The sequence below is a fragment of the Girardinichthys multiradiatus genome, chromosome 1 (assembly GCF_021462225.1).
Source record: "Girardinichthys multiradiatus isolate DD_20200921_A chromosome 1, DD_fGirMul_XY1, whole genome shotgun sequence".
NCBI lineage: Eukaryota > Metazoa > Chordata > Actinopteri > Cyprinodontiformes > Goodeidae > Girardinichthys > Girardinichthys multiradiatus.
This window is the reverse complement of record NC_061794.1, coordinates 31,346,114-31,370,600: the sequence shown is the minus strand read 5'-3', so window position 1 is coordinate 31,370,600 and position 24,487 is coordinate 31,346,114. Positions and strand designations below refer to the sequence as shown.

The 24,487-nt window shown below is 41.4% G+C and overlaps 1 protein-coding gene across 1 annotated transcript; it reads left to right on the top strand.

Moving 5' to 3' along the window:
* Positions 1-65: 65 nt before the first annotated feature.
* On the top strand, positions 66-24,179 carry LOC124872218 (DDB1- and CUL4-associated factor 1-like). The gene is made up of 25 exons (XM_047371982.1): positions 66-235; positions 1,547-1,667; positions 1,765-1,841; positions 1,932-2,005; positions 2,113-2,226; positions 3,516-3,653; positions 3,809-4,405; positions 4,698-4,799; positions 4,892-5,050; positions 6,862-7,041; positions 7,182-7,391; positions 7,506-7,675; positions 7,782-7,906; positions 10,490-10,725; positions 13,578-14,662; positions 14,744-14,942; positions 16,196-16,278; positions 16,630-16,714; positions 16,821-17,054; positions 18,040-18,133; positions 18,549-18,653; positions 18,820-18,893; positions 18,980-19,075; positions 19,167-19,440; positions 23,091-24,179. The coding sequence occupies exons 2-25, from the start codon at positions 1,555-1,557 to the stop codon at positions 23,144-23,146; spliced, it is 4,680 nt and encodes a 1,559-aa protein (XP_047227938.1). The 5' UTR covers positions 66-235; positions 1,547-1,554; the 3' UTR covers positions 23,147-24,179.
* The last annotated feature ends 308 nt before the right edge of the window (positions 24,180-24,487 follow it).

Below are 24,487 nucleotides of genomic sequence, written 5' to 3'. Positions count from 1 at the left end.
TTGTGTCGTCACTAACAGTGGACGGTCGCCTGTGACATGACGCATAGAACGTGTTCGCTATAATGCTAACAAATCGTGCACTCAAAGCTACAAAAAAATCAAATGAAGCTGTGCCTGGGAGGCGGTTATTGATGCGCTGAGACACGGCAAACAATAAATAGGTTGGGGCTCGTATCAGTGGATTTAGGTATCGGTGTAACCTGGGAAACCAAGCAAGAACTGAGAGTAAAACAAGGTAAAGTTAGCAAGCTGGCTAAATAGCCAGGCTCTAGCTAGTACTATATAGTGCCGTGTATATTTGCCTTTGCAGGCATGTTTGACTGTTCCCGGTGTTATCTAAATTCTGCAAAATAAGCTACACGTTCCTAGAACTCGCAGAGATGTCGTATACTTTTGCGACGAAGTACTAAAGTTGTGATTTGAGATTGTAATAATGAGGTTTAGCTACGTTGTTTAGCCACTTTTCAGCTAGCCAAACATCGCAGCTGTGAGCGGAGGTTCCATCTGCCTGCTATACTGTCATTAAATAATTCACGGGGAAACATAGCAAGTGTTCCGGCTGTTATTTCCTTGTTAATATATTTTAATATATTTTCCAGTTTTTTGATATTTTAAGAAAAGGGCAAACTTTACGAGAAATTTGACAGTTGTGTTCCCCAGAGAACAGCCGCACCTGCAGCAGTGGAGCGGATCAGCTGGTTCTGTTTTTGGTCTACAAACAGCAGTTAACACGACTTCCTAAGAGACGATAAATACAATTTGTTTTTTTGTCAAATTATGTTTGTGTGAACAGCACCAAATTGAACAGCGTGGAGGAGAAGCCTCCAACCGTATCACAATCAGAATAGGAGAGGAGCTTAGAGACAGAATATAGGAGGTCTGATATGATTAACGGTGAACAATGAGCAGGTGGGTTAGGCCATTATTAGCTGTTAAACAGGCAGCGCTGCGACCACATGCATAGGAAAGTGGACCGTGAAGGAACCACTGAAGCGAGATTAGCCACTAAAGCAAAAGTAGTTCCTTTTCATAATCTGAACAGATTCTTGAGCTAGTTCTCTTTGAACCTTCTAGCATCTCCCTAACCAACCCATGTTTCCCCCTGTTCTTTCAATGCTAAATCACTCAGATTACAGTGATAGTCTTAGTGTTGTTGTTATGGTATACACAGTCACAAATACAGGCCAGTCCATCTAGATTCAAGTGTTTTACTATTAAATTAAATGGTTTCGAAGTCATCGGGTAGTAGTTAAAGCAGGATCAAGATTTCCATTCATCTCAAACTAGCTGGATTTTTATGGTGAACTATGCAATTAAATATGAGTTTTAGGGTAGATTGTTTGGGTAAATCAATATTACTTCTAAGAAGTTTGCTCTAGTCCCAGGAATCTTGGTAATACCTGGAAACCTGGCCAAAATATCCAATAAAGAGGAGGTAATAAGGGGAAAACAGTAATTTTCCATTTTGTTTCCTCCTGCAATGTCTGCTGAACTGTAATAAATATGCAAATATTTTTCATTTCTTGAGCACATGTCATCCCGACAGGTTTCACCATGGCGACAGCATCTGCCACTGTGGACTCGAAGGCAGAGCTGACGGCTTTGCTGGAACAGTGGGAGAGGGAGCAGCAAGGCAACACACAGGAGCTGATTAACATCCTCACCAAGTAAGTAGGCAGGTGTTTGATGTAAATGATGTGCTGAAATGCCTTTAGGATAAATTAAAGGGGCTTTCAGAGTGTTAAATGTTTGGATTTACTTTAGAATCTCAGAGCTTGTTGAAAAGGAGACAGAGGTGTATCACAAAGCGGACCCTGACCCTTTCGATGATCGACATCCTGGTATGAAAATCCAGAAAACAAATTGCATAGCTGCAAGTCCACTGATTTAAATGTTCTGTATGTTTTTGACATACCTCTCTTGGCCACTAGGGAGAGCTGATCCAGAATGCATGTTGGGGCATCTTCTGAAGATCTTGTTCAAAAATGATGAATTCATGAACACAGTAAGCATTAATAAGTCATTTTAAGTCATTTTCTTGTGCCATAATTAACTGTATATAATATCTTAGTTGAAAGGTGATTTAAAACAAAGTATATGTTTCCTTTATAGTTGGTGAACAGCTATGTGATGACCAGCAGAGAATTCTCTCTGAATGCAGCAGCTTGCCGCTTGCTGCAGAACATCATGCCTGGGCTGGAGACAGCTGTGGTCTTTCAAGAAAAGGTAGAGTTCTTTTGCTCCTATTGTGTGTGTGTGTGTTTTTTTTTTACTTTTGTATTTTTTTATCATGTCACTTCCTTGAAACTTAAAATCAACCTACTAATGTTGTTATTACCCCATCAAACGTTCAGTTGGAAATAAGAGGAGGATTAGGTACCATAATAATCTGGTAGCTTTTATTGCTAAACAGTACATAAATGTGTTGCTAGCATAAAATCCATATAAAATGAGTTTCTCTTTTGCACTGACTAAAGTAAGCTGGTTGATGATGTATTAATTTATTGATCTTACTACTTTCATTTAAAAAAAATGTTCTTACAGTTCTGATTGTTAAACCATTGCATTTCCATTTGCTTTTCTTTTTAATTTAGCATTTTACTGAGTTAGGGAATGAAAGTCAGACTTTTAGAAGCTAAAATCAGACACACATTATAATTTAATAATTTCTGAAAACTTTGTATCTCATTCCATTGATTGTGATTCAGATACTTCTGTAGACCAGTGGAAAAAAGTACTGATTTTGACTTTTAGATTAAACTAAAATAACTCAAATCAACATCTTGTTGATAGTTAATATTTATTGTAGTCTTTATATTTCCATAAAGCAGGTTATGATCAGATTATAGGAAATTATTATTAAGTTCTGGTTATCGAAGTGGGTATGAAACTGATGTCAGGCTCCCTTATTTATTTATTTATTTTTTTGTATCAAATATAGGAAAAATTTAAATATACTTTATTGTTCTTGTAGGGACATTTGTTGTGGACTGTAAACTGAGCAGTTTAATGCTTTTACATGAACACAAACACTCAACAGCTGAACAGTAGTAAAAATGTTGGCCTCACAACAAAGTTTATCATCATATCTTCTCACGGGCAGTTTACAATAAACATTGCACATAACATGTATTACACATACCTAATACTTAAACACCTTAAACTTTCTATCTGCTTTGCACATCTTTGTTTAATAATTTCATGGAGATAGAAAAAAAGAGATCTTAAACTGCTTGTGTTTGTAAAAGGGAACTTACCAGATTGCAGTATGTTGTTTTATGTATAGAGAATATGTGAAGGGTCGTTCCCTATCCTCTGTTCACACCAAAGGGCAGATAGCTCATAAAGTGTCTGGAGGTACTGATACTCCTTTATCCCCATATATGTGCATCATTAAAAATGCCTCAAACATCATATGCACTCAAACATTGTGCTTTCTATTTTCTCTATGATTCATACTGTTGATCTTCTTGGGTTTATGTGTTATCACCTTCTTGCATGTGCCTTTTTTTCAGGAGGGCATCGTTGAAAGGCTCTTTAAGTGGGCTCAGGAGGCTGAGCAGCCTCTAAGAATCTATGCCACAGGCTTGTTGGCAGGTGCCATGGAGAACCAGGACATTGCTGCCAACTACAGAGAAGAGAACTCTGTTTTGGTCAGTAGGGGGCATCCCCAGTCTTGCATGTCAGTTTGTATTGATGAATAATGCAGAAGTTTAAAGTGAAAGACAAATGATAGAACTTTTGCTTTACAGTTTGTTCATAAGGATTAGTAAGGGCCCAGCTTATTTTTTGTGCTTTATTTGAACAGGTGCCTTTGATGCTGCATAGGCTGCGTGAACTTCAGGATAAGGATGCTGAGAGCAGACGGGAAATCAAACGACCCAGCCCCAGGAAGAGTCTCAGCGAGCCTTTGCTAACTTTAGATGAGGAGGCTGTTGATGGAGGCTTTGAAGACAAGCCCTTCTCTCAGAGTAAAAATTCAGATGAAAAGGAAGCGGTGGGGCCACAAGAAGACGCAGAAGTTCCTTTCTCAAGTGTTGAGCCTGAAAACGAGCTTTCGTTCCGTTTCAGCTCCCCTCACAGGACTAGCAGCCGTGCCAACTCAGCTGTTAAAACCATGATGAAGCCCATGTCTGCCCCGGGTTCACTGACACACCCAGGCATGTCTGATGGTAGCAGCTACCTGAGAAGGAGAATGGAGAGAGACAGTGCCAGGACCTCAAAACAGAAGCTGAATTTCTCTCTGCCCGAACCAGAAAGGAACTTCAGTGAGCTTTCCAACAGCAGCTGGTCGGAGATGAGCCCCTGGGTTATTGGCAACAACTATCATCTGGACCCTTTGACCCCAGAGATTGAGCAGAGGCTCATACTGCAGTATCTCACACCTCTGGGGGAGTATCAGGAGGTTGGTCGCGTTAAGACACAAGTGATTTCTGTGTTTGAAAGGGGAGGATGTAATATTTTGCATAACATTTTGTATAGGGTATAGACAGAGATTGTCTGTTCTGTCATGTTGCAAGCTTACCAGCAGGTGTCAGTCTTCCATCTTGATGAAAGTTCTAATGAAAGAAATTATTGAAACTGCACTATAGCTGTTTTAGTTTCATGGAATTACTATATGTTGATTTAAAAAAAAAAAAAAAATTCTATTTGGATATTAAGAGTGTTAGCATTATTTATGCCTTCCCTGTTTACAGCTGCTGGCAGTGTTTATGCAAATGGGAGCCCGTGAGCTCCTCATGCACTATATGGATCTAAAGCAGACCAATGATGTCCAGCTGACCTTTGAGGCTCTTAAGGTAAATCCTCCCTTTTTTCTGTGACTCTTTTTGGTACTCAAACAGAACTTGAAGTTCCTTAGGCCTCTGTTGCTATGTTTCCCTTCTCACAGTATCTGGCTTCACTGCTATTGCACAAGAAGTTTGCTGCGGAGTTTGTTGCTCATGGAGGCGTTCAGAAGTTGCTGGAAATCCCGAGGCCTTCGATGGCTGCTACAGGAGTGTCACTGTGCCTCTATTACCTCGCCTATAACCAGGATGCAATGGAAAGGGTATAAAAGAGATGAACACACAATGCAACTCAAAAGTGTTTCAAGACCTTTGTTGCTGGGATTTTACTGGCTTATTGGCACCGATCAGCTGTAACGAGCACCTTTTGATTGAGTCGGCATCTAAAGTGTTTCTGACCACACAGGTTGGAGTTGTTTTAAAAACGTTAAAATCCAGCAAGCTTTTCCATTCCAGATCTTGAATTACTTTTACCTGGGTCTTAAATTTGTTGGCTTTTTTATGTGACATATTCCATCGCCCTTTTTCCCTTTGGCTGCATTCAGCCTTTTGTTTTGTTGTAGTTCTGGCTGGGGTGTTATTGATTTTATGCTGTGGAAAAACTACATGACCCATGATGCTGAGCAGGGGGAAAAACATTGTTGAATCCAATGTACCCTGATTCTGTTTACGGGTTATTTACCACATCAAGCTTAACAAATGAGCTTAGGCTGTTTTGATGCTGACTGAACATAGTGCAGCTAAGAATAAATTAACTAACTTCTCAGTAATCCTTTTAAAGCTGATGTAAAATGAATATAACTGAACTCCACAACAGTCACACAAACTATGATTTTATCTTTACTGCGCAGTTTGTTTCATCACTGATAATGTCACTAGCTGCAAAGTCAACAGCATACATACAGATTGTTTTTTTCTGTGATGATAAAGATCAAATCATCACACAGGAGTTGTCTCACTGACAAGCACCTTCATTCATTTTGGACCAGTTCCACAAATTAGGGGTAGTCAGATCTGTAATGCCTGGAGGCGTAATATAGGACAGTGGAATTATGAACAAGTTAGGTTAAACAAAGCAAAGAAAGCAACAGTGCCATAGTCAATAGATGCATAGACACCAGACAATCCTCCAGTCTCTTGTCTAATGTGAGAAATACATCGATAAGCAGAATCTGATGTAGGATAGGAACATGTTGAGGACTGCAACTAGGGATGACAATTATTGTATCATTTAGAGTCTGCAGATATCTTGTTTTGTTTAGCAGCTGGTTAAAAAAGTAGCCTATTCAATAATAAGTGTGTTGTTTGCTATATGATTATAAACAGACACCTATATATTGCAAAAACGACGATGATGGTGGGGATGAATTTCTTTTTTAAATGTTTATTGTCACTCTTATTGTCATCACAATAAATGGCTCAAAATGTTGTGATGAAGTTATAAGTCCATCCCACTGGCAATATGGTGCTTTTATATTTAAAGCACTGAATTAATTTGTACAGACTTCAAGAGAACCACAGCACAGTGTCCAACCAGATGTAGGAGAATGACCCCACTCATATCTTGCACTTATTGCCCATTCTTAGGAAATGCCCCTTTTGCTCATTGGGATCTTTCTGAATTGATATGATTGTTCATCTAAAAGGGGCGTTTAAGTCAATTCTAATCATTTTCTGTAGGAGCCGCCTCTGTCATGCTGAGATTGGCTGCCATTGTAGAGGAGTCTATGAAAATGTCTTAAAAATGTTCAGGTATCTATGTGAATGCTAGAACGTCAGTAGTTTTCTAACAAACTCAGTGGTGTAATGTTGCTATGAATTGGTCATTTGTTTTGGCTGATCAGAGTATGATATTCTGGGCCAAAAGGAAAGTGGTTGTATTTTGCTTCCTTTTAATAGTTGATAAAATGGGTCAGTTATCCCGATTTATTTTTTTTAAAGGCGTTTTTTCTAATATAATTAATAGAAAACCAAAAAGCACAATATTGCACAGTACTGCAGAATTCAGTATATTATTTTTTTTTTCTAGTTGCAGTCCACATTTGTATTCAGGGCTTTGCTCTCTCCACTCAAGGTGTGCATGTTGCCCCACTCCGTCTTGTCAGATGTGGTTGGTTACACGCTGTGGCTGTTGGAGTGCTCACATGCATCAGGCTGCTGCCACGCAACCATGTTCTTCTCCATCTCCTTCTCGTTCCGGGCTGTCCTCGAGCTATTTGACAAGCAGGATGGACTCAGACGGCTCGTCAACCTGGTAAGAAAAAAAACCCTTAGACCTCTTTGTGCAAACCTTCTCATCTGTGCCCTGTGCAGGAAATGTCTGAACAGCCAATACCATGTCAAATGATACGATGTGGATTTTGTTCAAGATTTTGATGAATTAACTGTTTTCAGATCAGCACACTGGAGATCCTGAATCCTGAGGACCAGGGAGCGCTGCTGAGCGATGATGAGATTTTCTCCAGCAGGCAGAGAGCCAAGCACACCTGCATGGCTCTGCGCAGGTACTTTGAGGCCCATCTGGCAATCAAGGTGGAGCAGGTGAAGCAATCTCTGCAGCGCACAGAAGGTGGTGCCCCCATTCACTCGCAGCCGTATTACAAGGTACACAGAGGATATGTTTATGTTTCGGAATAAAAATAAATTCTCTTGCACCTCCTCCATTTGTGCTTTATTTCTAAAGATGGTTTCTGATTTGGCGTTCTGTGTGCTGATCAGGCGGTCAGCTACAGCCGTGAACAGGTGGTGGAAATGATGGAGTTTCTGATAGAGTACGGTCCACTCAGACTATACTGGGAACCAGCAGAGGTCTTTCACAAGCTGTCTTGTGTCCAACTTCTTCTTCAGCTTATCTCTATTGCTTGTGACTGGAGGACCTACTACGGCAGGTATTGACCAGTCTTATTAAATGTTTGCTGTAGTTTTTTGAATGTTTTCAAGACGTGAACCTGCTTGTCAGCTGTAGATTTAGAGTTTTGTTCTTTGCTCTTGTAGGAGTGATACAGTACGATACGCCCTAGACATCCTGAGTATCCTCACAGTTGTTCCAAAGACACAGCTTTTGTTGTCCGAACCTGTTGCAGTGTTCGACGAGGGAGGATCCTCTGTTTCAACTGTTGGTAAGTTTTTCTAGAGAATGACTTCATTTCAGCAAAACTCCATCTGTTAAAATAGTCTGTTATAATCATGTTGCCAAAAAGTGTTATGCTTTTTTGTTGCCAGTAGTCTTAGCTTTTTTTGTCTTAGATTTTCCGTACTCTATTGGTTGCCAAGCAACAGTATCTTGCATTGTTAAAAGAAAAATCAAGTTTAGCCTTTAAGACAATCTGTATTATATTGCATAAAAAAATGTAGACATTCTAACCGACACAAGCACTTAACTTATCATGCCTCCTTTTTCTTTTAATGACAGCACTATAACAGTTGATTTCTAAAGTTTAGAAGCAACGTAATTGAACAGTAATATTTTTGGTATTGTTTTTTTTTAAACTTTTATCAGTTACTGTGTCCAGCTTGGTTACCTTTGTGTGTCTGTTTTCTATGTATCTCTCTGTCTTTATTGGTTATATACGATATGCATTTTTATACACTGCTCAAAAAATAAAGGGAACACTCAAATAACACATCCTAGATCTGAATAAAGGAAATATTCTCATTGAATACTTTGTTCTGTACAAAGTTGAATGTGCTGACAACAAAATCACACAAAAATCATCAATGGAAATCAAATTTATTAACCAATGGAGGCCTGGATTTGGAGTCACACACAAAATTAAAGTGGAAAAACACACTGCAGGCTGATCCAACTTTGATGTAATGTCCTTAAAACAAGTCAAAATGAAGCTCGGTATTGTGTGTGGCCTCCACGTGCCTGAATGACCTCCCTACAACACCTGGAAATGTTCCTGATGAGACGGTGGATGGTCTCCTAAGAGATCTCCTCCCAGACCTGGACTAAAGCATCCGCCAACTTCTGGACAGTCTGTGGTGCAACGTGACGTTGGTGGATGGAGCGAGACATGATGTCCCAGATGTGCTCAATCAGATTCAGGTCTGGGGAACAGGCGGGCCAGTCCATAGCTTCAATGTCTTCATCTTGCAGGAACTGTTGACACACTCCAGCCACATGAGGTCTAGCATTGTCCTGAATTAAGAGGAACCCAGGGCCAACCGCACCAGCATATGGTCTCACAAGGGGTCTGAGGATCTCATCTCGGTACCTAATGGCAGTCAGGCTACCTCTGGCGAGCACATGGAGGGCTGTGTGGCCCTCCAAAGAAATGCCACCCCACACCATTACTGACCCACTGCCAAACCGGTCATTCTGAAGGATGTTGAAGGCAGCAGATCGCTCTCCACGGTGTCTCCAGACTCTGTCACGTCTGTCACATGTGCTCAGTGTGAACCTGCTTTCATCTGTGAAGAGCACAGGGCGCCAGTGGCAAGTTTACCAATCCTGGTGTTCTCTGGCAAATGCCAAGCGTCCTGCACGGTGTTGGGCTGTGAGCACAACCCCCATTTGTGGACATCGGGCCCTCATACCATCCTCATGGAGTCGGTTTCTAACCGTTTGTGCAGACACATGCACATTTGTGGCCTGCTGGAGGTCATTTTGCAGGGCTCTGGCAGTGCTCCTCCTGTTCCTCCTTGCACAAAGGCGGAGGTAGTGGTCCTGCTGCTGGGTTGTTGCCCTCCTCCACGTCTCCTGGTGTACTGGTCTGTCTCCTGGTAGCACCTCCAGGCTCTTGACACTATGCTGACAGACATAGCAAACCTTCTTGCCACAGCTTGCATTGATGTGCCATCCTGGATGAGCTGCACTACCTGAGCCACTTGTGTGGGTTGTAGAGTCCGTCTCATGCTACCACGAGTGTGAAAGCACCACCAACATTCAAATGTGACCAAAACATCAGCCAAAAAGCATAGGTACTGAGAAGTGGTCTGTGATTGTTTAAGTGTTCCCTTTATTTTTTTTGAGCAGTGTACTTACCTATCAACATCAGTCTTGTACAGCCAAGGGGAGTATTTCCCCTCTGACAGCCAAGCCGGGTCAAAACCTCTTACTTGGGGATGTGCCAGTTTTTGCTGCCTGTAAGGGTCAGGGATAGAGCTCTATTTTCTATAGTTGGACAGTTACGGCTGCTACTTGCAGGACAGTCACTGCTGCAATCGCCAAAGCTCTAGTGGCATTTGAAAAACAGATATTTTAGGTTGTTTTGCAGGTTGGTCTTTTTCTGCTAGGTTTGTAGCTATGGGCAGGAGTATATCGTGGCAAGCCAAAAGTGACACAAATCTGCGCTTTTACCACACGCCTGGTTATAAAGTCACGCATAAAACGCTGTTTCATTTGTCAGGACAATGTAAAATTTGGTGAAAATCCTGCCAGAACGCAGTTTTTAAAATTTATTTATTTTTTGTCGTTAAACCAAAGAGCACAACATTGTAGAGGCAGAAATTACATAGTGTTGTAAAAATAACAAGGGCATTTTGTTTGTTTCATAAAAGAACAATGTATAGTCTTGATTATATAGGAAAGGTAACTGCTTTTTAAATGAATTCTGTTGTGATCTACGTTATTTAGAATATAAATTTAACTTCATTTTCTGGGGGAGGCGTAGGGAGTCGTTGAAGGTGTGGGGCGACCCTCCAATACCATGTAAGGGGCAACACTGATTAACATTTCTTTCTGTTTTTTGTCTTAGGCATGAGTATAGTCCTGGCTGTGGCTGAGGGAGAGGTATTTGTGAATGATGCAGAAATCCAGAAGTCGGCTCTGCAGGTTGCTATCAACTGCGTCTGTGCACCGGACAAACGCATGTCCAGCATTGGCAAGTTTATAGCGGGCACCCCCCGTCGCCGCCTGCCGCAGCAGACGAAGGCCAATGAGAGTGTGCTCACCAAGATGTGGAATGTTGTGCAATCCAACAATGGGATCAAGGTACACTTAAAGCAAACCTTACATCTGTTTAAAGTTTTTCAATAATAAATGCATTTTCATGCAGCTTTTGCCAGTTTACATTGCTCTACTAAAGTATTAACGTCTTTGATGTTTTCAGATTTTGTAACATTACAATCTCAAAGTCTCGTGTTGGGGTTTACCCCAGTGGATGAGAGGGTCGCATCCCTGCGCCTTCAGGTTGGGGTAAGGTCTCTGACTGTCGTTTCGATCTACGGGCCGAGCAGTAGTGCAGAGTACTCGGCCTTCTTGGTGTCCCTGTCGGGGGTGCTGGATAGTGCCCCTCCCGGGGACTCCATTATTCTGCTGAGGGACTTCAACGCCCGCGTGGGAAACGATAGTGACACCTGGAGAGGCGTGATTGGGAGGAATGGCCTCCCCGATCTGAATCTAAGTGGTGCTTTGTTATTGGACTTCTGCGCTAGTCACGGATTGTCCATAACGAACACCATGTTCAAAAATAAGGGTGTCCATCAGTGCACTTGGCACCAGGACACCCTAGGCAGGAGGTCAATGATGGACTTTGTTGTCGTATCATCAGACCTTCGGCCGCATGTTTTGGACACTCAGGTGAACACAGGGGCTGAGCTGTCCACTGATCACCACCTGGTGGTGAGTTGGATCCGCTGGAGGAGGAGAAAGCCGGACAGACTTGGCAGGCCCAAGCGCATAGTGAGGGTCTGCGGGGAACATCTGGCAGAGCCCTCGGCCAGGGATGTATTCAACTCCCACCTCCGGGAGAGCTTTGACCAGATTCCAGGGGATGTTGGAGACATAGAGTCAGAGTGGACCATGTTCTCCGCATCCATTGTCGATGCTGCTGCCCGTAGCTACGGCCGTAAGGTCTGCGGTGCCTGTCGCGGTGGTGGACATCGACAGTAAGGGACGCTGTCAAGCTGAAGGAGTCCGATCGGCTGTGGTTGGCTTGTGGGACTGCTGAGGCGGCTGACAGTTACCGTGAGGCCAAGCGTGTCGCGGCCTGGACGGTGGCAAAAACCCGGGGCTGGGAGGAGTTCGGTGAGACCATGGAGAAGAACTACCGGTTGGCCTCGAAGCGATTCTGGAAAAACCCTTCGCCGCCTCAGGAGGGGGAAGAAGTGCTTCGGTAACACTGTTTACAGTGGGGGTGGGAGGCTGCTGACCTCAACTGAGGACATTATCGGGCTGTGGAAGGAGTACTTAGAGGATCTACTCAATCCTGCCATCACGCATTTCCTGGTGGAAACAGAGGCTGGGGACTCGGGGTTAGACTCTTTCATCACCCAGGCTGAAGTCACCGAGGTGGTTAAAAAGCTCAGCGGTGGCAGGGCTTCAGGGGTGGATGAGATCCGCCCTGAGTACCTCAAGTCTCTGGATGTTGTGGGGCTGTCATGGTTGACACGCCTCTTCAACATTGCGTGGCGGTCGGGGACAGTGCCTCTGGACTGGGGGCTCCCCCCGGAGGAGCTGGAGGAGGTGTGTGGGGAGAGGGACGTCTGGGCGTCTCTGCTGAGTCTGCTGCCACCGCGACCCGGTCCTGGATAAAGCGGAAGACGACGAGTACGAGTACAATCTCAAAGCTCAATTGAATTTATAAGTGACCAACACAAAGTAGTGCATAATGTAACGTGGTAGCAAACGGATGCATGATTTTAAAACTAAAAGAATATATATATGAAAAGTGTACTGTGCATGTCTTTATCGCCCTTTACTCTCACACCCTGAAATAAAAACCTGTGTAATCAGTTGATGTAGGGAAAATCTCAAACACGTGGAAGAAGGTGCTATGTTGAACATTTTAGCCTACGTTTAAAACACCATGTTTACTGGACAGTAAGGCTGTGAGATATTAGGAAATCTTGCAATGGTGATAATAATTTTAAATATTGCAATGACAAAATCCGTTGCAATACATGCCTATTTTCTGCTTTTATCTTTATATAGCGATATATTCATGATATATTGTGCAGCAGTAGCAGATAAATGACACTTAATAACATCACCCTGAACACATAATGCCCACCACAAAACATGGTGGTGGCACCAATATGCTGTGGAAATGCAGGTAATTTAATGGAATGAGATAAAAACAGGACAGTCCTGGAAGAACACCTGTCAGAGGCTGTTAAAGTATGTGAGAGGTGTCTCTTTCAGCAGGACAATGGCTGTAATAATACAGCCATAGCTACAATGGAATGGTTTAGATATTTCTGTTAGAATGGTCCAGTCCAAGTTCAAACCTAAATTTAATTAAGAATCTGCAGCAATTAGAAATTTATGTTCATAAATGCTCCCCATCCAATCTGACTGAGCCTGAGCTATTTTGCAAAGAAGAAATGGCAAAATGTCTGTAGATGTACAAGTGTCGACTCAGCGGGACTAAATCCAAATGTTATCCTTTCACTTCACAATTACCCACTACTTTGTGATTGTTTATGACACAGAATCATAATAAAGCACATTGAAATTTGGGGTTAAAATGTGCAAATACTTTTGCAAGGTACAGTGTCATTTAAAAAAGGCAATGTTCTTGTGAGTGGTGTCTCCTGCCGAGTTTAGACCTGTGACTCACAGGTTAGGATCTTTGGACACAAATGGTTCTGTTCTTGGTGCACTGAAATCTTTTTTTCCTAATGATTAAATAATTATTCCAACCAATGAACTTCACAGTTATTGAGAAAAGGTGTGCTCCTTTCAATACAGACTTTACGTTTGTATCTGTGCTGTGGATAAAGCAGAACTGCTTTACCACACGTTCACAAAGTCTTTCAGTGGACTGATCATATATTTGCAGGTTAGGGATGTAAAATGACATGAGGCTCATTAGCAACTCACACTTCGTATCTGTCCTCTAGGTGCTCCTGTCCCTGCTGACAGTGAAGATGCCCATTACAGATGCGGATCAGATCCGAGCTCTTGCCTGCAAAGCTCTGGTGGGCCTGTCTCGCTCCAGCTCTGTCAGACAAATCATCAGCAAGCTGCCTTTGTTCAGCAGCGGACACATCCAACAGCTCATGAAGGAGCCTGTTCTCCAGGACAAACGCAGCGAACATGTCAAGTTCTGTAAGTTTGCAGCAGAGTTGATGGAAAGGATCTCTGGGAAACCGTTGCTGATTGGTACTGATGTGTCTCTGGCATGGCTGCAGAGAGCCAGCGTGGTTGCTCAGTCCAAGATTGCCTTCCCCGAGAAGGAGCTGCTTCTTCTTATACGAAACCATCTTGTGGCCAAAGGACTGCACGACACAGCAAACACACTCACCAAAGAGGCAGATCTGCCCATGACATGCCTAACACATTCATCTCATTGTTCACATTCAGCGTCCTCTTTCCCTGCTGTTGCACCTCCCCCACCTGCCTCCCCTGTTACTACGCTGCCCCGCACCCCACGGCTGGCCAACGTTGTAGGGTCACGACATGGGAACCATCCCTCTCACTCATCCGCTCCACCATCCAGCCATCCACAACCACGCCCTGGCACAACACAGTCGGCCGGACCGGCTTCTAGTGCTGTACCATCGACATCTGCCCCACACTGTAACAATGGCTCTCCATTGATCGGCCGCATCGTTTTCTCTCGTGATCGGCAGACACCGTGCGGGGCAGTAAACTGCAAAAAAACCAGAGTGCTTCGGCAAAAGTCTGATCATGGTGCCTTCAGCCAAAGTCCAGCCATGAAGAAGCAGTTTGACAAACACTTACCTTCTCCTCCTGCCTTGGACAGTATTATCACAGAGTACCTGAGGGAGCAGCACGCACGCTGTAAAAATCCTGTTGCAACCTGCCCACCTTTCTCTCTTTTCACCCCCCACCAATGCCCTGAGCCCAAACAGAGACGGCAGGCGCCCATCAATTTCACATCGCGGCATTCACGTCGAGTTATATATCCAAAATATGGAGGAGTGGATGGAGGCTGCTTTGACAGACATCTTATATTCAGCAGGTTGGTGTCTTTCCTCCTTCCTTCTGGACTCTCCTCCATATCACATCTTTACATTCTCAGTTTTGTTTTGTTTTTGTCCAGGTTCCGTCCCATCTCTGTGTTCAGAGAGGCGGATGAGGATGAGAGCGGATTCATGTGTTGTGCCTTCTCAGCTCGCGAACGGTTCCTGATGCTCGGAACCTGTACGGGCCAGCTCAAGCTCTACAATGTGTTTACAGGCCAGGAGGAAGCCAGCTACAGCTGTCACAGCTCGGCAATAACTAACTTGGAGCCATCACGGGTCTGTACAGGCTATACAGGGTCATCTCAATAGATTAGAATATCATTGAAAAGTTTATTGATACATTCAAGAAGTGAAATTCCTATTATGATTAGTGTATTATTAGTGAAACTAATAATACACAATGTGATTTTTTTAATTTTTTTTTAAGCATTCTGTTTTTGATTTTTATGAAAACAGAAATTTTAAATTCAGAGAATATTAGATAAGATCAATAAAATAAAAATGTCTGTGTACTGTACAGCACTCAATACTTGGTCGTGGGCTGCTTTTGCACAAATTACTCCATCGGTTTGGCATGACATGGCGGCCTTTTTTAACACCTCGACTGAGGTGTTAAATAATGCTTTAATAATGTTCATTAAAGCAGGTTTGGCATTTTTGGCAGTGTGGGCAGGTGCCAAGTCCTGCTGGAAAATTCAAACAGCATCTCCATAAAGCGTGTGACCAGAGGCAACTACATGAATTCCCCTATCCACTGCTCCTCCAGCTTCTGGGACCTTGATTTTCCAAACGAAATGCAAAATGTACTTTCATGTGAAAAGAGGACTTTGGACCACTGAGCAACAATCCAGCTCTTTTGTCCTTAGCCCTGGACATTGCTGACGTTGTCTCAGGTTCAGCAGAAGCTTAATGGAAGGGATGTGACTTGTAGCCCATGTCCTGGATATGTCTGTGTGTGATGGCTCTTAAAGCCCTGACCCAAGCTGCAATCCATGCGTGTGAGTTTCTTTTAAAACTCTTAAATGAACTTTACTTCTTAAGGCTGTGGTTTTCGCTGATGCATTTTGTAGTTTTTTTTTTTTCCACCACATTTTTTCCTTTCACTCAACTTTCCATTAATATGCTTGGATACAGCACTCTGTGAAAAAGCAGCTTTTTTTGCAGTGTCCTTTTGTGGCTCGTCCACTTTGTGTAGGATGTCAATGACGTCTTTATGAATTTGTTGTCCATAACATTTCTATATTACAAGTCCTTTTTTATTGGTCTTATATAATATTTAGTTTTTGTATGAAACTAAATTTTGGGTTTTCATTAGGTGTAGACCAAAACCAGCTCAATTAACAGAGACATGTATATTGCTTTGTGTATAATGAATCTGTACAATATGGACTTCAATTTCTTAATCAAATTATTTAAAAAAATGAATATTTTGATGATATTCTTGTTTATTGAGATGCACATGTATGTTCTGTCTAGAGTATTTTTTTTTTTTTATCACCAAGATCACTCATCGTATTTTGTCTTTTTAGGATGGTTCTCTGCTATTAACCTCGGCCTCTTGGAGTTACCCTCTTTCTGCACTGTGGGGCATGAAATCGGTATTCATCATGAAGTAAGTCTTGTCTTTTTTTTTTTTTTTTTCCCCAGCTCCATGTAATATGTTAAATATGCTCCGTAAACAACTTAAACTTTTTTGGTGTTTAAAATTGCCCAAATCATTACAAATCAGTACAACAGCAGCTTTATTCTGTGAAAACCAGCTGACAGAGACACTAGATGTTGTTTAATTATGCACACTAACAGCCGCAGGGCTGCCGTCGTCAGCCCTTGAAACTCATGCACTTGGGTTCATTCATCCAAATGGTTGATAAGCCACTTCTTGGAGTCTGGAGTGACTTTTTGACACTACTTGATTTTAAGTGCTCTGCCCTATTTGTTTAAATGTTGCTTTTATTGCATTCAGGCATTCCTTCCTGGGTGACCATTATGTGGAGTTCAGCAAGCTTTCACAAGACCGTGTCATAGGGACAAAAGAACACGTGGCACGTGTATGTATATTTCATACATTATTAACATGACCTCATAAAATATTAAAGTATAGACATACATGCATTTAAATTGTAAATTTTCACTGTTAGTGCTTCTCTATCCTAGATTTATGACATACAGACAGGTCAGGTTACTTTGACACTCAACAACCCAGACCTGGCTAACAACTACAAGCGGAACTGCGCCACTTTCAACCCAACAGACGACCTGGTTCTGAACGATGGTGTGCTGTGGGATGTACGCACAGCTCAGGCCATCCACAAGTTTGACAAGTTCAACATGAACATCAGCGGGGTGTTTCATCCCAATGGCCAGGAAGTCATCATCAACACAGAAATAGTATCCTTTAGACACTAAATGACAGCAGGGGCTGGAACTTATAGACACATTTTAGTTGTTTTTTTTTTTTTTTACCATATTTATAATATGCACATATTAGAAAAAAGTAAATGCTGACCTCACTTTAAAACTGTGTGGTTCGTTTGTTTCTTTAAACCGGACATGGAGGTACTGAGCCCACCACAAATATTGGTGTGTCCGATTAAGAGATGCTGAAACATCCTAAAATAAACTCAGCTTTCATTGCGGGAGCCTAGTTGGACAAGGAAAAATCCACTTTTTAATTAAAGTATATTTATTAGGTGGGGGGAAAAAAAAAAATCACATATTAGTATATTATTGTTTTTACCAAAATGACCTGTGTAACAATCTATAAAAAACTATTTAGCTGAAGCTTTTCTTAAAATTATACCTAACTGTTTTGATAAGTCAAACTGAATTCTAGCTGCATAATATTTTAAATCGCAGTTTGCATCGCAAAATTGCCATTGCAAAGGACTGCTGGGATGCAATATTTGTTAGGATTTAATATTTCAAGTGTCATGCGTTCCTGCTGTGCATACCTTTAACAAATTTGTACTTCTAGACATAGATTATTTCCAAGTAAATAGGTACTCAAACATTTTGAGGATATTCTACTGCAATAAGATAAATGTACACATTTTAAAAGGAGCTCCCATAAATGTTGAAGAATCTGTATTTAAATTCTTTTTAATTTAAAAATCACATGCATTGCTACATTTTTAAAGCAGTAATGCCAGTAATTGCAACATAAAATAATTTGCTGATTGAATCTGAAGCTGTTCCAGGGATGGAATGACCAATGAGAATTTATTTCACTGCTTAGCATTAAATATTTATCCCACTTAGTCTTTTATTTCCCAGGAGACGGTTACATAAAGGACGCGATGATCATTTAGTCTAGCTGAACTTGTAGCAGACACAGTTAAAGAAGAACATTATGGTTCTTAACCGCATGTCTCAGTGGGATCTGCGGACCTTCCACCTACTCCACACGGTTCCTGCTCTGGATCAGTGCCGAATAGTTTTCAACAATAGCGGCACTGTCATTTATGGAGGTAAATGTCTCTTGGTGCTGGTGGGGTGGAGCGTGTTTGGCATGAAGCATACAACATGGCTCTCAGTCCAAGTGTGAAATTGTTGTTTGAATGGAAGTTTGGTAATTATGAAGCTAACTGAGCATTTGTGTATTTGTAGAAAGCTGTGAACAGAGCTTGTAGAGGTGTGTGTTTGTGTGTGTGCATTTGAAGCCACGGTAAGTCGGAGCCATGTGGGCAGAGGACTCGATGTCGGATTGGCACCAAAAAATGAGCACCTTTTTCACAGGATAGGGACCCCTCACTGGAAGAACCGCGGGTGTGCAGAGGTGGAGCTCACCACATGACCGTTTCAGGCGCTCAGAAGCCAGAAATGCACCTCTCCAGGTTGCCCTGTTCATTTATTTACCATCTCTCTCTTGCTCTGTGTTTGTAGCAATGTTGCAAGCCGATGATGAAGATGACATGATAGAAATGCAAATGAAAAGTCCATTTGGCTCATCATTTAGGACCTTCAATGCTACAGATTACAAACCAATTGGTAAGACCTCTTTCCTTTAACATCTGCTGATCTTTCCCAATTACATTTTTAAAGTAATTTCTAGTGAAAGGTGTTGTTTATCCTTTAAAGTACTGCAAAACATATTTCATATTTTCTGCGTTTTGTAATATTTTGCAGAGATTTACATGTTCTTTTTCTTTCTCAGCTACAATTGATGTCAAGAAGAATATATTTGACCTTTGCACAGATACAAAAGACTGCTACCTAGCTGTGATTGAGGTAAATAATTAATATTGATTACTTTTACCAAACTGCTCCAGAGATTATCCGCAAAATACACAAAACCTTGTCCCTGTGTCCTACAGAATCAAGACTCTGTGAACACGGACACTGTATGTCGACTTTATGAAGTTGGCCGGCAGCGACTAGCAGAGGAAGAGGAGGAGGATGAGGAAGATCAGGTTCTAACTTTTTGTTCGTGAGATCTTCAGGCAGCGCCTCTTCCACTTCTTCATGTTGGAAAAAGAAGAACTTTGTTTTCTGTGTTTTCAGGAGGATGACGATCAGGAGGAAGATGACGACGATGACGACGACTCTGATGATGACGTCGACACGGATCCTCTCATCGCCGAGCTGGAAAACGACAACGGAGGTGAAGATGAAGATGATGAAGATGACGGTAATGATGAGTTCTCTCCTTCGGATGAAGAGGTTGCACAGCTTCTTGAAGATGATGGTGATGGCGGAGATGATGACGACGATGACGATAATGATGATGACGACGATGAAGACTCTGATAATGATGTTGACCTGGATGGTGACAACGGTGAGCCACCTTGAGAGTTAACTGTTTCTTATCTATGGTTGTAATTTTTCATTTTCATTTAGATTCCTTCTGTTTTTTATACAGTGCTCAGCGAAAATGAGTACACCCCCTCTAGATTTGTCAGAAAACCTTTAGATTCCTTTCAGAATCAACATTTTCCACGAGGTATTGTACTCCAACAATTGTGGGCTGAGATTTGTTCATTTCCACGAAGAAAAAGTTATTTTCCTAACAAATTCATTCAAGCCTATGTTGCAAAAACTACACCCCAGTTACAATCTTAGGAGCAAAGCCAAACATAAGACTACCAAATTAAAGTTAACAAGAATTCAACCAGAGGTGAATCTAATTAATTATATCAGAGGTGTCCAGCAGCTGACATATCAGTCAGAATATTGAAGCAAAAGTGGAAGGGCAACCATCTCACAGAGGCGTCCAGGTCGTCCATGAAAGTTAACACCTTGAAAGGAGGTCTGATGAGAAGCATTGGAGAAAATCTTCATGCAAGTTCACTGCCGTTGGCTAAAGAAGTAGAAAGCCAATGTGGTGTGCCCGTTTCCCGTGACACCATACATTGTACACTGCAGAGGAATGGCATGCATGGGTATCGTCCACAAAGGAAGCCTGTCCTAAAGCCCAGGGACAAAAAAGCATGCCTAGAATTTGCCAGGACCCATGCTAAAAAAAAAGATGGAGAGTACTGGTACTCTGTACTTAACTGTGATGAGAAAAAGATCACAGTTTTTGAAAATGATGCTTCAAAACTGTAGCGTTACAAAGGTGAGGATTTCAAAGAAAAATACATGGTGGTGGTAGTGTCCTTATGTGGGGCTGCATGAGCGCTGCTGGTGTTGGGGAACTGCTTTTCATTGATGGATTCATGAACTCACAGATCTACTGCTCTCTACTGAAAGAGAAGATGCTACCTTCACTCCGTGCCTATGGTCATCATGCACTTTTCCAAAAAGAACATGATCCAAAACAGACTACCACTGAGCTACTGTTGCATTTCTGAAGAAGAACAGGGTGAATGTCCAAGTATGTCTCCTGACCTGAACCCAATCGAACACCTATGGGGAATTCTGAAGAGGCAGGTTCAGCATCACTCTCCATCCAGCATCCAGGCTCTAAAAGAGGTTGTTCTTCATGAATGAGAAAGATAGATGTTGCAGTATGTCATTCCATGCCTAGAAAACTTGGTGCTGTCCCCACAAATCACGGCAGTCATACAAAATACTAGATGTAGTAGTTTTTGTTGTGGGGTGCATTCAGATTTGCTTCAACTAATTTGCGTAAAACTGCAGATTTTGTGATCCAGGTTATATTATTAACCTTGATTTCATCTTATGGAGTTAAACAAGTGTATGAATCTCCGCATTGGGAGAATTTTGCAAGTTGTTCTTGTGTTTTTTGACATGGTGATTAAAATCTTACTTTTCAAAGAGAATGTACTCATTTATGATGAGCACTGTAAATTATGGTAAATGGCCCGCACTTGTATAGCACTTTATCAAATCCCCAGAGACCTCAAAGCGCTTCACACTACAATCAGTCACCAACCCATTCATACACCTATTCACACACCGACAGTGGTGACCTACAATGTAGCCACAGCTGCCCTGGGGCAGACTGACAGAAGCAAACCTGCCATACAATCTGCGCCACCGGGCCCTCCGACCACCATCAGCAGGCAAGGAGAGTGAAGTGTGTTGCCCAAAGACACAACGACTGAGACGGACAGAGCGGGAACCCACCACAGGATGAACCACTACCACCTGAGACATTTGCCTTATGGGCAAATGGGAATGTTTTCAGTACAACCACCAACCAGTTTACTCTGGCCATGTTTGCTTAGTCAATGGCATACAGTCAAATTCAATCAAAAACTCCTAACTACAAATTCTCTTATTGGTTGTTAGCTGGTTAAAAATGTAACTTTCTGTCTGAGATCTTGGTTCTAAATAAGGAACTTCAGTTGGAGGGAAAGTTTGGAAAATTACGTGATGGGCCTTTGCGGTCCCGCAGAACCCAGCACCAAAAAACAACAGTATTCAGAAATCAGGACAAGAGTGCCTACAGTTGAGTCAGCTGCTGTTTACCTTCTTGAACCAGGCTTATTTTGGACTTTCTCTTGATGCTGGTTCTGTACATTTCAGCCCCATCATTCCTTCTCTCCATCTCTCTTCTCTGACTGAGCACACAGAATGGTGCGGCCATCTCGATGTCAGACACTAACTGAGGAGTCTGACGTACCAAGGCCAAAAAACCAATCATTCTTCTAATCCTTATTGTTCAGGTTTTAGAGAGAAACACTTTCACAACATTAGATAACACTCAAGGTCTCAAAACATGCACTGAAATCTTAGCAGGCAAGAAGACAAGGTTGCATTCAGTCTAACACCTTTTGATTGTTGTTCCAGAATAGCAGATCAAGAGCATTACTTTATAAGCCTGTATTCAAACTGAAGGCCGTCTTCAACAAGCAGTTTTCAGTTGTTTCCAAGAGATTTTTGTGTAAAAATACTACAAATACATAAGTTTCTAGTTGTTCGTTCATCAGTTAGTTTGCACACAACTAACCAGGTTTATTGGAAGAACATCAGATCTTTGTCTTCAAAGATTAGACGGGCATCTTCACTTTCCTTTTTTAGTTTCTTTTAAAACAATTCTACTTCCAATGGCCTTCAACACAGAGCGAGTTGGTAGATTTATTTTAATGTTTATCTTGTGTTTCCATCTTTGCTTTTTCGAAACATTTTATTATTATACATCACTTTGGTTAAGCTTGTTTCATATTTATTTGTTTCATATATGAATTGGATTTGGATCTTGGCAGAACCAAAAATAAACCTCCCAACTCTGTTACTCTTCCCTTAAAGTGAAAGTGTAGCGGTGATCCTTATTTCAGCTTGATAACCCTGTGCTGCCACTGTGAACGTTGACAGTTAATGTGGATGAATTTAGCCGTTGTTAGGAAAAGCCTTCCTTTTGGTTCTTCAGGGCCCTCATATTGTAAATGTTTTAGAATGAAAAGCAGAAAAAAAATAATCAACCTAGCGAAACAAATCATCCCAGACTGTGTAAACCTTCGGTGTTAAGCTCTGTTACGACCAACATGAGCTCCAAAACCTGTAACAAAAATTAGAGGCATTAATCTGGAGGATTTTTTTTTTCCAGGTATTTCTTGTAAAGGGATAAACTTAATCATGGTTCGTTTGCACAAAGTAGCTATTTATTTTAGGATCCAGAGTCCTGCATCTCTAGATTCTCATCTCAGAGGATTCTCTTTAAAGTAATATAGTTGCAGAAATATATTATAAATTCTGACTGGTTCAAAAATACCATTGGATCCCAGTTTAAAGAGCCTTTCTGGCTAGTTATTATAACGACATAAAAAGCTGTTATTTGAGTAATCCGATTTAAAGTGCTTGCAACAAGAACAAAAGACATCCAGTTTAGTGTTTTTATTCCTCTCTGGTCACAAGATTCTTGTTTAATACATTTTCAGAGTGAACTAAAAACCAAGATCTCATCACTAAGCTGGTCTGTATTTGCTGTTTTGATGCTTTTTGCCCTCTCCTACTGACCCACTCAGCAGAAAATCTATATTCCCAAATATCTGAATCTGTGTTTGTCTGTCAAACAAACAGACAGCTCGGACAACTCTGACCTTGAGGATGACATCATCTTATCCCTGAACGAGTGAGGATGGAGGCCATCAGCATCTTAAGACCAGGGATCCAGAGAAGGTGTCAAGATTTTTATCCTCACAGACATTTGATCTGCTACAGATTAGTCACAAAAAGAGAGAACCAGCAGGTAATCTACTTGGAGCACTGCCAGTTTGAAACTGTAGGTGTTTGAACACATAACGAGAGTGAGGAAGAACAAAAATGATTGTATAGGGTATAATTTTATAAAACAAAAGCTGCAGGATGAGTGATCTTGGTGTGAGGATGTGATGAAAGAAAAACAAAAGGTCTCACTTTTATGGCCTTTGGATGAGCCTCTTCATTTCATACAGATTCCCCCACTTTGTAATCAACAGTTTGGTCAGAAATTAGTTTGTTGAAGAAATGGTTGAGATTTAAAGGACTAAGGGGACTATATTTGAGAGACTGAAGATATGAAGTTACTGGTCGCTTGTGTTTGTCCAGACTAACTGAAATATTTACCAAAAAGTCCTGAAGTTCTCTTCACTAAGCTTCAGCAGCCTGCCTTCAAGTATTACTTTCTGCAATTATTCCCAACACACACAGCAGTGCCATTTAACATGAACTGTAGGTGGTGAGAACACTGTGTAACATTGTAATAGATCCATTGACCCACGTGCCCACTGTCAAACCAATTTTCTGTCATTCCTGGGTTTGTGTCTTTCCCAAACAGTATTTAGCACAGTGACTGGTTTCTTAAAAGTTCTCTTCATTTTCTGGTTCATTCAAAATAATATGTCACAGAATGTAGCAAAAAAACAAAACAAAAGAAATGAATGTTACTTTTCCTTTGACGGTAAAATTTAGAACTGTCATTTTGTATATATAAAAAAAGAAAAAAACTGGCACTTGCACACTTTTTGTGCAGACCAGATGTCATGATTTTTTTCCTCATGTTTTTGCCTTGTATGTATGGTTTTTAATTTGATTATTTACCATTAGTTGACTTTTTGACATTCTTGAAAGTTCTTGTACAGGTTGTATGTATCTAAAGTATTTTTACTATAAATAAAGTTGCAGAATTTCCTTTCTGTGCATTTATGACTGTCTCTCTACTTGTATGTTTTACTGTCTTTTATTAAGCTTTTCAGCAATACAAATGAGCAGGGAGGCTTCATGCTAGCTTTGCAAGATTTGGGTTATTAAAGGAGACGTGCATCTGTGTTTAAAAATCTGAGTGTAGATATGAGCCAAGTTAGATTAGTTTGGTGTTCGTTAAGAATACAAAATGCTGTGAAACAACATTGCCTCATTGCATGATTTATTCAAATTGTTTCTTTGTCATACTTATTTTTTATCAACTGAATTATTTTAATATTAAATACAAGATAGAT